At 38.7% G+C, this 15538-nt stretch overlaps 1 protein-coding gene across 1 annotated transcript in view; it reads right to left on the bottom strand.

The window, feature by feature from the left end:
* DNAAF9 (dynein axonemal assembly factor 9) overlaps window positions 1-15538 on the bottom strand; it is a gene marked incomplete at its 5' end in the record, with an annotated part of 64528 nt that overhangs the window by 7765 nt on the left and 41225 nt on the right. Inside the window, 11 exon segments of the mRNA XM_072406657.1 lie at window positions 1338-1543; window positions 2267-2341; window positions 3878-3984; window positions 4800-4886; window positions 6787-6922; window positions 7899-7936; window positions 10357-10482; window positions 12178-12336; window positions 14189-14277; window positions 14415-14532; window positions 15281-15382. Of these exon segments, the coding sequence (XP_072262758.1) occupies window positions 1338-1543; window positions 2267-2341; window positions 3878-3984; window positions 4800-4886; window positions 6787-6922; window positions 7899-7936; window positions 10357-10482; window positions 12178-12336; window positions 14189-14277; window positions 14415-14532; window positions 15281-15382 (1243 nt within the window).

The following is a 15538-nucleotide window of genomic DNA, read 5'->3' as shown; positions in this document are numbered from 1 at the left end:
CAGGAAATTTGGTAATGTCACTACTGTGCTGCTCACTGTTCTACCCACTGGAATCTTCGACATGAGGAAGCAAAGCCCTCCGTCTACCAGGATGGCCTCTTCAACAAACACAGACACAGTGCAGAAGAAGGCTTGTTAAGTCAGAAATTGAGAAAGTTAAACAGGAGAGAGATATCACAAGCAATGCTGTAAATAGTTCTCTGCTTGCTTTTTTCATGCACAAATTACACAGTCCAGGGATTTATTATATAAAAGATTAAATGACAAGTTAGTTTAAGATTTAAGGGTATGAGTGAAGAATATCTTTTAAGCTAAAGGTAACATATAGTGTTTTTAAGTATGTCTTTTAACTTCCCTTGCGGTCTGATTATTTCCGTATTTTTATGTCAAAAGCGGTACATTGTTTTGCGTGGAAAATTGTTGTTTAATATTTTAGGCCTGTAGATCTTAGGAATAACTCCCAAGTATTATAAGTTTGAAACACAAATCATAAATTACAATATAATAAATAACTAGAAAAAATAATGAATGTATTAATTTTATTAAAATTTTAAAATTTGTCCAAACAAGGGTACAATAAACTTCTGGATTATTTATTATTTGGATTTATTTTTCATAACTATCATCACTGTGATCAATGTTTTAAAAGCAGGTTACAATTATTAATTGTAATCATTAATGTAGTCTAAGGCCAATTTTTGAGGGGAAGCCAATTAACCCTACTGCATGTTTTGGGATGTGGGAGGAAACCGGAGTACCTGGAGGAAACCCACGCAGACACGGGGAGAACCTGCAAACTCCATGCAGAGAGCGTCCTGGCCAAGATTTGAACCTGGGACCTAGTGCTACAAAGACAAGAAGAGTGCTACCTTCCAGCCACCGTGCTGCCCAATGTATTCTGTTCATAAATTTCCCGCCAAGCCACGTCCCTCCACCGTACCGACGCTTCATCCATCATATCGATCAAGCTGAGGGTGTGATGCAGAAGCTGGCCGGGGATTACTGGAGGACGCCCCTGGATCGAGGGGAGCAGGTAGGATTTTTTTTATGCTACCTTGAGTGTGGGGTACCGCTTTTGGTATATAAAATTCACCCCGAGCCACACTCGGAATTGCAGTCAGGGTTATTAAGGTGTCCGAGAATACTTTTAAAATAAATATATGTAATAATGACATTTCTGAACAGTAGGTGAAATTCTCAGCTTCAATTCCCATTTTTACCTGGCTATTCTTACCTGTTTTGCATATTCTTTACAATATTCAAACCAAAATGTGCACAATTAAATGACTCAATTGTGCCACTTGCTTGATATTACAATACACCTCTTCATATCTCACCTGTTTTGCACACTGTCTGAGCCAGTCCTTTAACTCTGCTTCTTTGAGTGAGCAGCCAGTGAAGACGAGAACACAATGCTGATGTATGCTGCTCTCTCGGGCATCGAGTCTTGGGGCTGAGGGAGGCGTTGGTCCGTCCTCTACTGATAGCAGTCTCAGATTGTTGGTTAGTGTGTGATGACAAACGTCCACCATCTGCTCAGAATCTGTAACAAAACAGTCGTTGTTAAGGAGCATGATCTGTAAATGTGAGCAAAATTTAGAATCTGTGGTAAACATTCTTACTGCCCATTACATATACTGATTAAACTAAATATTTAATATGCACTGTAGTCTAGGTGAGCATTGGGTCGGCTAAAGTGTCTCCTAATGCTCTAAAAACACTTCACCTGGAAAAATCTACAAACTGCTATTACTGACTAGTATTATACAGATTATCGGATGTCATGTCAATTTTCTTACAAATAGTTTTCTATTACAGCAGTTGTGCAGTGTATAAATACAACTGCATGTCAACAGGCAGCAGAGTTAAACCAAGTGCACTCAATAAAATACCTGATCAACCAAACCCGCTCCTTTCTCTGCAGCATAAGTTTATGTGAGGATGTCAGCACAGAGTACTGTATTATTGTGAGGACATGAAGGCATGTGAGGATCAGGATACAGGATTAGACGATGTAAACTTAAAAACAATAGTCTCTGTATTTATCATCTGCCCCCGCCTGACTGCCATGCTGTTTTTGGAAAGAAGAACTGCTTTTGCATAAAACACGTATAAACAACATAAACAAAAAAAATTACTATGAAATTATATATTTAAATCAGGACAGATCTAAGGCAGATGGACAGTCAGGTTTTACTTTCTTATTTCCCATGCTAAATGTAGTAAACATTTGCAAACCACACAAGCATCATCAGCAGCAGCTTACCTGAAAACTTGACTTTGCCAACTATATGGTAAATGTTACCCAGGAAAGGGAAAGGTTTTATAGATGACTTTATGGCTGCAAAGAAAGAATGTAAAGAAAAAGTTATATAATTCAGAAAGTTTATTTTGGAAAACAAGGTACAATTCTGGTCACAATAATTAAGTTTAAAATACGCATTCCAATGATATGCACCTTAGCATCGCTGTACTGTGGCGGTGTATGACAGGCCAAGCAATTGGTTTTTAGACCTGGCCACTGTCACATAAGATATCACTGGCTATCTCATACTTGAAAGCACCAAATAAATTTTGCAGGCTTGAAGCAATGCCCTGAACTGGAAAGGCAAGGAGCATCTTATAAGTTACCTGCTTACATTTTATATATGCTCATATATATATAGTTAGGTCTTTTCCTGTTCGGAGTAGGGACATGTCCATGTGAGAAATAGGGATTTTGATTTTGGCTTCATTGAATCAGTTGGTTGCTCTGCAATTACAAACTTTTCTTCCACTCTCCGTACATCAAAAAAATATTCTGCTTAGATCAAATTCTGTCTAGTCGCAGGTACTTAGTATTAAAAAGGTTAATATAAACATAATAATGGCAAGGCAAATCCATAGGAATGGAAAATACATTTTGACTATAGCCCTGTTTTAAGGGAAACTTAGAAAAGGAAACTAAAATTGTAATTGCTGTGAACACCAAAATTTATCTCTGACCACTTTGTTTGCACATTTCTCTCTTATTTTCTAATTTAGAGAAAAATAGGAAAATCTATCACGACTTGGCACATTAACTGTGGGCATTTGTAAGCAGGTTACTTTCAATTTAAGAACCATTATTAAGTTTTTCATGTAGCAAACATTTATTGAACCTTCGACATTAGTAACCCTTGGAGCAAAATTCCCAAACTACCTTTGCTTACAGACGTTCCTCTCCTTCAGCATGCGAATACACAGAAAAGGCTTTCAATAAATTTACAAGACCAGAGGTTCAAATCCAGTAGCTTTAGGCCACAGGGAAGGTAATAACCACACAGAGGATCAGGAGCACCAGTAGTTTGTTCCAGCTTCGCCGCAGGTTGCTGGCCGGGATTGGACTGGATCGGCCAGGGGGTGTTAGGCCGGAACAAACTACGGGCTATGCTGTATCTGGTCTAAAGACCGGAGTTTGCCGACCCCTGCTTTAGGCTATGTACACACATCAGATGAACCTCGCTCAATATGGTCGGGCTCATTTTAAGCCAGAATCTGACATTTGTACAGAGGTCACCCAACATTGTACATAGATCCATTCTGACAGACAAACCACAATAGAAACGAAGGCAGGTGGGGTGCCCCTTGCTTATTCGCCTTGTCCCCCTTTCTATAAGGCAGAATGGCACTGTGTGTACAGCGCTCGTTCATCTTTCAGTCTTTTGTCGCTGGAAACGATCAAACATAATTTCCAACACCAACAACAGAACATGCGTAAGCAGCCTTACACAAAGGTAAGAGCTGATTTTTCTAAACATTGTGTCAAAAATTTTGAAATCTCATCTACTCACCAATTTGGTTTTGCGAAAGACTTTTTTTACTTGGTACTGTAACCAAGATTTTGATTATCACCCACCTTTACATTTCGTCATAAAGCGAGCCTTTTCCAGAGGTCGGCTGAACCACAGACTGATATGATCCATCTTTGGAGACAAAGGTCCTGCAAAAAAATTCCCATCGTACCTTAAAAAAAAAAAACAAAGAACAGTTTGATCACTGGTTTAAGTGCGCTCCAGAAATAAATTTTTCTCGGGTTGGTCACTTTTGCTCTGGTAAACATACATCTGAATTTGATTTGTATGTCTGTAAACTCCAAAAAAATGTTGCTCCTGCCAGAAATACAAGCTATTATCAGATAAAGTTTTACTAGATCAGAAAACCCTTCCCATGGTTTGGAGATGAGGAAAGAGGGTGGCCAATACACGGTTTGTGCTAGCATGTACTAGTACAGAGACTAACTGTTGACACCCCAAGGCATAATGTGTATCATGATGAACAAAAAAAAAATTGCATCTAGGTACTAGCCAGGTCCAATATATGTCTCTGCCTTCAGATATACTTTGATGAGCCCAGTTGTGCTCCACTGAAATATCTAACTATAACAAAACAATGCCTACTAAAGAGTTAAAGCAAATACGTTGTAGACACTTCACATATTAGCTAAATTCTTGAAAATGCTAAAGGAAAATGGAATACAAAAAATAAAAAATAGATATGGTGATAGGTTTCCTTTATACCAATTCAGAGAATCAGACAGGAAGCAGAAAATTCCTTCTGTGTCTAATTCAAGAGTATGATAATGAACAATGATCATCCTGCTTGACGTGGCTACCAGATTAATACCCTCGGTGCTTTACACATGAAGAATAACATACCCTCCACAGCTGCCAACGCAGCAATCAGTACATGTTCATTCAGAAAATGGATTAGAACATCAAGGGGAATCACGGATCTGTCATTACAATAATAAAGGTATATTCAGATTTCTATTCACTTACCAGCCTGGGTACATCAAATATCGAGTTCTTAACATCTGAGGGCTTGAAAAGCTGCTTTCAGAAAGGACCAGCTCGATGTCCTCATTTCTGAAGAGCAAAAAGAAGACAGTCATTTTAGGACACTTGGCTTTTAAAATTGATCATTTTATAAAACCCAGAGCGCTAAGGTAAGAAATTGTGAGAGTAAAATGATCATTGCACTCTATTACTTGTCAGTTTAAGTGAGCTATAACAAGCAGGAAATGTGTGATGGGGCACTGAGGGCTTCTGTATCATAATCATGATTTAAAAGCCTAAAATTATGCACTAAAGTCAAAACTAAAAGCTAAGTTTGAAGCCAACACCGTCAGCAGCCGCTGCTACTGGGTCACTTAAGATTGTTCTAGTTTAACCTGTTCAGCTTTCTCATCCCCAATGGACTAGGGGGGCAAGTTTACCATTTCAGCTTTGGGTCTAACAGTAATTTATATATGGCTTTCTTTAGAAAGGCTATGTACACACGTCAGATAATGCTCGCTCGATTCTCGCCTCAGGGCTAGTATCGGACGAGAACCTGACGTGTACAGCGGCCATCCGAAGTCCCAATGCAAGTGCAGGGGGGAGAGTGCAGCTGGGTGCCGCTCCGTCGTTTTCCCCCCTCTCCTTTCCATAGAGAAGAATGGCGCTGTACTTACAGCACTTCTTCACTCATTTTTTAGTCTTTTGTCCTTGGAAATGATCGTGAAAGATCTATTCCAATGCCAAAAATCTACACAGCCTAACACACAAGAAACAACGGATTTTGATCAGTGTTGGGATTAAAAAAAACATTTTTAGTACTAAGTCTTCTGTGCTCAGGTACACCAACCTCTGCCTACATGTCATCTTATAAGCCCAAATTCTTATGGCTGCTGAGGTGTCTAACTGGATGGAAGGTGTGCTTGTTGATTGTGGGAATCCCAGCCTGTACTAGAACAATCTGGGACCAGCTACAATTGCAAATATTAGATTGAGAAATTACATTATTTCAGCAGTGAATGCTGTTTTGGTATGGAAGGGAGCTAGAAAGGCTACACTGGAAATTCAACATTACAGATAGCCCCCGGGTTAAGGAAATCCGACATACAGACGCCTCCTAGATAAGAACGGGGCTTCCGAGCTTGCTGTGTACAGAATGGAGGCTTGGAGGGGGCGGTTTGCATGACTTGCAGAAGAAATCTTTTGCTAAACACATTTGAGGTTGTGGTTGTGGTCTTTGGGGGTGAGCTCTTTCTGCAACCTCTTGTAACTCTTTCATGACCAAGACAAAATCGGATGTTGTTTTTGTTTTTTGTTTTTTTTTGCATATCAAAAGCACAGCTTGCTCCAGAAGCTAATGAATGCCTAGACTCCATAAATATTTTTTTTTTACTTGTTTGTGATTAAGTGAGGATTTTAACTGACACCATGCTTCCTAATAATATTATTATGTTGAGACAAACATCTGTCCTAATTGCATTTATTAAAATAATGTACCTGATCCCACTTGAATACAAATTCAACTTCCAGTTCCTATCATGTATGTAACCCGGGGACTATCTGTATTGGTCAGTTAGGTTGTACATCACTAGAACGGATCAATAGTAAGTAAAGAGGCTGAGGTCAAAGACAACTACTGGACGCTCTCCAGGGCTCCTATAAATTCACAACCTGGTTTCTGATATGCATAGCTGCTTGCAGTTTAGGAGACTTGCACTAAAAAAGGTGGAGGAAGCGGAGCCTAGTTTAGAAACTGAAATAAGGTAATAGAAATAATTATGATTCATGATAACATCTGGGTGCCATAGTAAGGCGTATGTAATATATTTTCATTTATATGCTCAGGTCCAGCATCCCCCACCCCACTGGACTGCTGATGATGTAAAAGCTTAAACAGCCATTTATACATATGAAGAAAAATTATGAATTCTCCTAGCTGGACAAAAGGAGGAGGATTAGAAGATACCACATTAGCCTGAGTGTTCCTTACCTGGTGATAATGCCTTTCTCAGCCAGGACAAAGGCAGCACCGTGATTCACCGTTCGCAGCAATTTCTGTAGGAGGATCAGGGATGGGTGCCTCTGCTCACAGGTCAGACTGGTAAATGCGACACAGCTCACAATGCCTGCAGAGAAATGGAAGCATAGATTAGAGAACTTTGTGACATGTACTGTGAGACAAAAGAGAGATTTAATACTGTGTATTCAGTGTTCTCCCCAGTCTTTTTTTAGCTGGACGCACCACTCCGATAAGTTGGGTCACAATACCGGGGGGCCCGCACCCACCTACAGCTAGCTAGCAAAAAAAAAAAAAATACTGTGTATTTTTAAAAGTAATTTTCTAAATGGTACCATATCAGGATGATTATCTTGCATTCAGAATTTAGTATGTGTAATCTACAGTAGCTAGCTATACATCAATCAGTTAAAAGAGCATCTTTGCTAAATATTAAATAAAAAAGAAAATCAGTTATGTTATCCATTATAACAATTAAAACTGTACCGACAGAAATATGGTGGCCAGTAAAATGCTGGAGACCAATTGACTTTGTGGTATTGAATCCTATTGAGTCCCTTCTGCCACTGTCTGGCTGTCTCTAGTCAATGACCATCTCGCAGCAAATATGAATGGCATATTTGTTCTAGCTCAAAAACATAATGTAATAATGTTTGCATTGTTTCTTTCAAAACAAAGTTCCTTTTAAAGTTGAATGCTAAGCAGAGATTTGAAAGCGCTAGCAAATGTTGGTGCCTAATGATGGTTAATGCCATGCTGCCCCCTGCCTTGTGGTGTGTTGGGCAAAGGTAGTCGCCTAAATGACACCCACTAATTTTTTTCTATGGCGTTGGTGGATATGAGGTGACCTTCATGTTGGAGAATACAACCTGCTCCCCCACTACAAACAAGCTCTGCTTTAAGGTCTCCTAAAACTTTTATATAGTCACCTGGTAAAGATATTTAATATAAATCATCAAAAGATTCAAGTGGCCTTTCATATTAGCCTCTTCACCCGAATAAATGACAGCAAAACCCAAAATATACATTACAATAAATGAACATTGCATGTGAAATCATAATATGGAGTAAAGAAATTTATTTACCTTGTGCACATTGTTCCAGGAACTTGGGGAAGTAAAACCTGCAGTGAGAAAAAAAAAAGATTAACATGACCATGTATAAATTTTCTTATTTGTTACCTTGTGGCTTGTAAAAATTACCAATGAAAATGTTTTGCTATATAATGTGTTTGGTATTTTGTGTTTCACTATATATCTTCCTGTGCGCTCTGTCTCTGCTGAACTGGTATCCAACGGTATCTCCAACACATTTCCAGGTCTCTCTGAAGAATACAAAAAAGTTCCCCCTATGCTGTAGAGAGGAGGAAAGGGGAGTTGTTCTGCAGCCCTAACAGACTTTGCATCCCTGGATAATATTGACGCTTTTCCCAAAGTGCAGTAAACTAGAATTTTGTTGTCACCCTATAACAAAGTGTTTTACTATCAAAAATATCATTAAAATAACAAGGAAAAAATCCCCAAATCTCTTCCTGCACTTTTTTTGTGGGCTGTTGACTTTAATATAAAAATGGAGCTGTGCTTTAATGAAATCACTACCTGAATGCTGCTGTTCTTGTATGAGAAATCATGGCAGGCAAGGCTGCTAGGGGTATTTAAAAGATAAACAGAAGCTGTAATCCATAGAAAGGAATAAATCCTCAGCATATTCCACTTTTGGCTGTGATGACAATCTGCACTGACATTTACCATGAATCACTGATTACCATCAGGCAGGGAACAGCTGCTCATCATAACTCTTATATAAGCAGAGCTGCTATACATCCCTGAGCATCACATAATACATGCACAGCCTGCTGGGAGAGGACCTGGAAACATTACCTGCTACATTTACCAAACATCATGAAGGAAAACACTATGAAAAATGAGGGGGAATGAGAGAGGAGAGAGAACAAGAGAAATTGTTGCCCATAAAATGGACTCTGACCATGCAATACACAGGGATAAACCTGACCCAGGCATAAAAAGAACAATACTGAAGTATTGTCAGTGCCATTTAATAGACTAATAGGGGACAAAGCTTGCAGACTGGAGGGTATGAGGCTTCAAATTAATGTCCAATAAACGACAAAGGATTCCCAGAGCACCATCTAAAGAGACATTACAGTTGTGCCTGCCGGATTCATAGTCTCTCAAGTGACAGACAGAGTAAAAGGAAAAATGCCTAATCATTCTATTTTTAGCCATTGCAAAATAAAAAATGAGTAACTGCTAAACCCCCAAGAATTATAATTCCTTAGAATGATTTATGGGGGGGGAGGGGGGGCACACATGTCATTTGGCCTCACTGACCCATGGGGGGACTCTGGTGTAATAAAGGGTTTAGGCCAAGCTTGATTTTGATGCAAAGTTTTTCATTCATGCATAACTTCAGCTGTCTCTAAATACCCTGATAATAATATTTTCATGTAGAACATATGCCTGGCTTTGATCATCTTACTTATCTGGCCTCCCTTTTGGACTATGAGGCTAGCCATTACATGAAAGATCAATGGGGAGGAGGAACTGAGCAAAGTTTACATTTTTACTACACATGTTAAAACCATTTAAATTCAATAAATACGTTCCAAGTGCAAAAAAACAAAAACGTTTTGTTTTACAGTCTTTTTCTGAAAAGCTTGTCTGCTGCCACCATATTATTTTCTGTGTAAAAGTTGTGGCCTCTCTACCAAAGTTCAACCTGACCAACAAATCTGCAACCAAAGCCCATGATGTGGTTTGGAGATTCCAGACTTTGTAACATCAAGGGGCATGTTGGACCTCTGCAGGTAGGGTCCAAGGCTCGTTTTTTGCAGCATGATGGCAGGGGACAGACAGGCTTTACTAATATTACAGCATAAAAGTTGGCTCTTAACTTTTGTATATAATTGCAGTTGGTTATAACTTCTTTAAGAGTATTTTTCTATCATATTTTTAACTCGAAAAGGTTACAGATTTACCTTAAAAGTTAATTGTTACTTAGTATGTAGTGCTCTGGTATAAACAACTGTTTACTGGCATTAAACATTTGAGCAGATGTTCTCACAGAAAAGAGGAAGACAAGAGAGATTGAAGGAGCGAGGGAGTAAGAGAGATTCAGACCCTTCGAAGTCAGCTAAATTAGGCCAAAAATAAAGTGGACCCAAACTTAAAATTTTTACTTTACATAAAGGGGTAGACAACTCTTATGTAAAGTAAAAACTGTATTTATTTATTTATTTTAAGTGCAACACCCTTTTTTTTCATCTACGTCACCTGATCTCGCGCCTGGGCAGTGCGAGATTGGGTGATGTACGAAGAAGAACCGGGAAGAAGATGACGGTGCCCGGCGCTTCCCCTGCGCCTTGTTATATTTGTTATATTTTAGCAATATTTTCTCCATAGCCTAATGATTTCACCGCCCAATTCTTTTTCTTGACTAAAGTTGATTTGTGGACACAAAACTGCAGTTAAAAGCCAAAATACCACAAAGACTCTATTAGCAGTACATGGACTGTAGCTTTACCTGTGCTCCATGGTGAAGCTCAGAGGATCCACACAAGCAGTCACTGCTCCAATAACAAAGGAAGACTTGACCAGGGGATCAGCGTGTGTTTGGATGGCCTGCACTACATCAATGACATCCACGTATCTGGGAGAAGAGACAAGAAGAGATGTAATAGGTGACAAATGACACAACAAGAGCTGTCAGCAGTCAGTTAAACCATTCCAAGAAAACTATCCTGTGGCAGCAGAATATCAGTGAAGACGCTGCTGCCATTAATCAACAAAAGCAAGGTGAGAAAGGTTAATAATTTAGTATTGTGTGCTAAATGAAAATGGTAATGTATGGATCATGTAATGGATCATCTGACCCTAGGCTTTTAGTAAAAAATTGCAGAAGAGCCAAAAGAAGCAATTTCTCTGATAAAGGGTAAATATTTCAACTATTTATACATCGCAGGAAACTATAAATATAATATAGCTATATACTGACTGCAAAGTCTTTGTAATGCAGAATGGGCAGCATTTCTAAAGCTCAGCATACAGGAAGTGAACTAATAATGTTATTTTAAAGTGTGAATGATGAACGCTTTTGTTACATTAAAGTACCTTTGTTAAGTAATATTATCAATTGCTGGCATTTGACAGTTTTTTAATATGGAGAAGAGTCTACAACATGCAGGGGTGAGGCTTAAACTTGACATAAGTAGATTTTGAGGGACCATGAACATTTCAGGCCAAGGAGAGTTTCACAGGGATCACTTAAAAGACCAACATGAGCCTCGGTCAACGATCTCAATGGCTTCACAAAAACACCAGGATCAAAATCATTACTATTGTAGTACTTGAGGTAATGGTTTAGGCCAGGCTTAGTTCATTTTAACAGATTCCGAATGGAAAGGTTATTCCACAGCTTTTGGAGATGTGCGGTGTTGGGCCAAATGGAGCTTTTATTCTTTCATCTATGTTACTGAACTGGTTTCCAGGACAATCTCAACTTCTGTCTATACACTATTTAATTTACTGTACTTGTTTTATACAGCTCTGTTCATTTCAGAAATATACTAAATCTGTCTGATAACAGCTCAATCCTTAGGAAATGGACATCTTTTAACCCGGCTTCATGGGGTCACAAATTTTGCACAGCATGCAATCAAATCAAAAGCAGTTGGTGACAATAAGCTGCATATTGGTTTATTTTTTTACTCATGTTGTCAAGAAACAAATCAGACCCCGTTATAGTCTGTGAGGATGATTAGATGTCATTACTGATGCTTAAACTTGTATATGAAGGTGGTCTATTTAAAACATGATAGATAAGACAATTCACCAACTTTCTTTGGTAGAGAACTTTCCAACATGTATTTTAAATAGTGAGTTGGTGGTGATTTTCCACTAGTAAATGGTGAATGTCAGATGGATTGCTTAATGAACGGACCTCTAAGTGTCCATGAACATTTTACATGCCATGGATAGGATTTTAAGACATTTAAATAGGGGTCTGAGATATATATATATTTCACTTAAATCAAACCTGCCATGAGAGAAACATGAAGGCTCCCATGTTCACCTCCTTGAAACGAAATGTCAGTTTTGTGAGTGCAGTGGTGACCACCAGACCATCATGGTTTCCATTACCATTACCTAGAATGAGCATGAACATTCTAGGTAATGAGTCAGTAAGGATTCTAATCAGAGGATCAGAATTACAGACAGATTATCAGGAGGATGCCGCTTTAACAGATCTCCATGGACTGTAAATAAAGGGCATGTGGTATAGATATGATTTCCCAAAAAGTAATATATAAACTCATGATCTTTGTCAAAAATTAGCTATCCTTACCCCTCTAAAACAATCAGGAGTCTCATCTTCTTCCGGGAATACACAGCCTGGCGGACATTACGATTGCGCTGTGCTTCTAGCACACTGGAAAGGAATCGCTGAAATTGTGCCGTGCTAAACTCTTCCTCGCCGTCACCTGGCTGCCGATACACCATCCACCTAAGAGGGAAAAAAAAAAAGTTGCGTTTATAAAAATATAAAGCATGTACGCAGCAATTTATAACTGTCCCAAGGGATCATATTAGGCTTGGTATAATGATACAGGAATATGGGAAAAAACGAGAAGAGCATCACCCAGTGGCCAGTCTAATAAATGCAGCAAAATGACATGAAAAAGCAACACTTAGGCTTACGGTAGTATACACCAGGGGTGTCAAACCCTGGCCTGCGGGGAAAACATCCTTTTTTTGGCCTGGAAAGGAATCCTAAATGAGAGTTGCAGCTGGCCCGCCGCTGCATTGAAATAGCACTGTTACTACAATTCTCGGCATCACTCGTGTCTATAGACCAGCGGCCTCTATGCCCCGCATTTGACTGTTTTATAGACGCAGACGCGGTGCTATTTCAATGAAGAGGGAGTTCCAGCCACTCATAACATTAAGCCCCGCATTGGATTGTTTTCTTAAAACAGGGAATTGTAGTAGCCGTGCTATTTCAGTTTCAAGTTTGGCCCGCGACTTTGTCTAAGTTTTTAATTTTGGCCCATTGTGTATTAGAGTTTGACACCCCTGTTCTACATGGACGTTTTCCCTAGCGTTTAACCCAGAGCTTTAAAAGCCCATGTTTGAAATTCCCATGCATTCCAATGGGCTAATCCACACCAGGAAGTTTCATTGAGGGACGTTTATGAACGTTATTTAGACCTTTGCAACGTTTAAAAAGTTAAAATACAGGCTTAACACCAATTATAAGCACCTAAAATGTAAACGCGTTAAAATCGCAGGAAAACAACGTTTTCCAGCGTTTTAAAGGCAAGCTTTAAAACGCTAATAAAAGTGCATATAAACGCAGTAGGAATGTTTACATGCTTTTTTAAAAACGTCAGTGTAGACCCAGCCTAACATCAGTGTAATAATGCTGGAGGTCGAGCATATAGTATTTCTCTGACCAACAGCAATATAGTAGGGGGTAGTTTATAAAAAAGAAGGAACACAATCTGATTTATATTGGAATACTGGGCTGTTTGTATGTCTTCAGAAATTGATTTTGATAGCCCTAAATTAAGGTCTGCCAGCTTGTTAAAGCTTATCTCCTGCCAGCCCAATTATTTACATTTTCTTAGGCCCTATAGAAACTTCCAAGTTGCTGCTCTGCCAATAATTTTGAATGGCACCATAACACACCAAAGGAACTTACTTGCATTGCAGTGTGCCATGGTGTAGTGTGGAAAGAGGAGAAAAAGTTGTGGGCTTTTTTTCTGATATAGTAAGGTTATTCATCAGGCCAATCATTCCCATGAGAGTCAGGCTGGGGAGGAAGAGACTAGAAGATGTCCCCCTAGTTAGGAAATGAGGTGGGGGTATATGTCTTGCGGCAGCTTCTAATTAACACTGTGTGACGTTCACAGTTTTCAATAAAATAACAGTAAGAAATTTTAAGGAAGGCGCCTGTACAAGTTTGTAGGACTGGAGGGAAGGCTGGAGATCAGATTTAGGGGTTAAGGTAAACATCTGCCTAAATTTATCTTTATGTCTATCCATTTTGTTTGAGTGATAAGTAAAGGTCCCTGCTGGAGATATCTATCATTTTAACCACCAAGGACTAAAAGTCCAAAATTTTGACACAAAACCAGTAACATTGTTAAGATTGTCATTTGTAACCCCTATATAATGTACAACACTGCCTAATATGTTGGTGCTACATAAACACTGTTTATTATTCTTATTATTATTTTTGATAATAACAATAATAATAACAGTGTTGCTTTACATGTGATTGCAAACTCTAGCAACATCTGTATTAAGAGTTAGGAAAAAAACACCTAGAGCCATATACAAGGAGAGAAACTCACCTCCCGTACTCCTTTTGGAAGGAGACAAGAAAATCACAGAGGTCATTGCAGTGACTGCCAGGCAGCCCGGTGAGAATAGTAATGGTCACCTATAAAAGAATGAGGGATTTATATTAGCAGGAATGCCTAAAGGAAACCAAAAATTAGAATTAAAAGGTAAATTAGTAACTGTTAGGACAATTTGTCATCCAAAGTAAAGGACAAAACACAGAGCAATGATCACCACCTTGTCATTCTGTGCTTGACTCCCACTGATGGTCTCTGAATGCTGCAGCACTGCTGGCAGATGGATCCTCGGTACCGGTTCACAGCCAACACTGCTCACTGCAAGGTGCTGGAAGAAGCTGTAAATATAATGTAAAATATCAGCAGTTGCTGCTAACTTTTAATTACTATAAACAATTAAAATACATACTGTATGAGATACTGCTCTCCAAGATATTTAGCTGCTTGTGTATATAAGGCAAACTCTGAAACCAAATATTATTTATGAGTGATGTTTTACAATACTTTTCAGCTCATCATTATTATGAATTTTCTTTCTTACACTTGTGTGTGTGGCTATAGCAAAAACGTATCACAAAATTTTTAAATTTGTAACTATAAGTCAAACGGCAGGGGTGTAAGACTTTTTAAAATTCTTTGAATTTAATTATTTTGAAAAAATGTTTAATATTTTATCATTTCTAACATTTTTTAACTATCATCAGGGGTTGATAAAATACATAATGCTCATTCAATGCAGAAAAGGGCCCCTGGAGCCCTCTAGTGGCAGTTGGGTTTGATGTCTTCAAAGTATAGCTATGGTATTTGAATATTGCAGGTTGAGTTGTTTAACAAAGGACTTCACTTGTAACAAACATTTTGGAGTGAAGGTATCTTATGATTCATGCAAGTACCCACATTAATCTCTGAACTAAGTGCTGTGGATTTCCATTAGGAATCCCATACAAGCCAGCTCCCAGTGTAAAAAAGAGCAGGTATGTATATCCTGGTTACAGTTTGGAAAGGCTGCCTCTATAATTAAGCTGTGAGATGTGTAAAACAAGTTTAGTGATGAAAGGACAGTGACTACATTTGTTTATGGCTTACTTTTCCAGATCTGGTAGGGTAGCGGTTATCATTTTCCTCTGACACCATCTGTCCGTCGTAGGAAAAGACAAAGTCTCGTACAAATTCTGCATGTTCAAGTAACTAAATCATAAAAAAAAATATGTATATTAAAGTGAGAAAATAAATACAGTTTAATATTATATGGCAGATTATTAGAAACCAATTTCTAGTATTAACTGCTATTAGGGGCGGTGTTCTCCCCAGATCCATTTAGCTGGACGCACCACCCGGCACTTT

Source organism: Pyxicephalus adspersus, chromosome 3 (assembly GCF_032062135.1).
Source record: "Pyxicephalus adspersus chromosome 3, UCB_Pads_2.0, whole genome shotgun sequence".
Lineage (NCBI taxonomy): Eukaryota > Metazoa > Chordata > Amphibia > Anura > Pyxicephalidae > Pyxicephalus > Pyxicephalus adspersus.
Note: the sequence above shows the minus strand (reverse complement) of the source record. Positions and strands in the feature narration are given on the sequence as shown.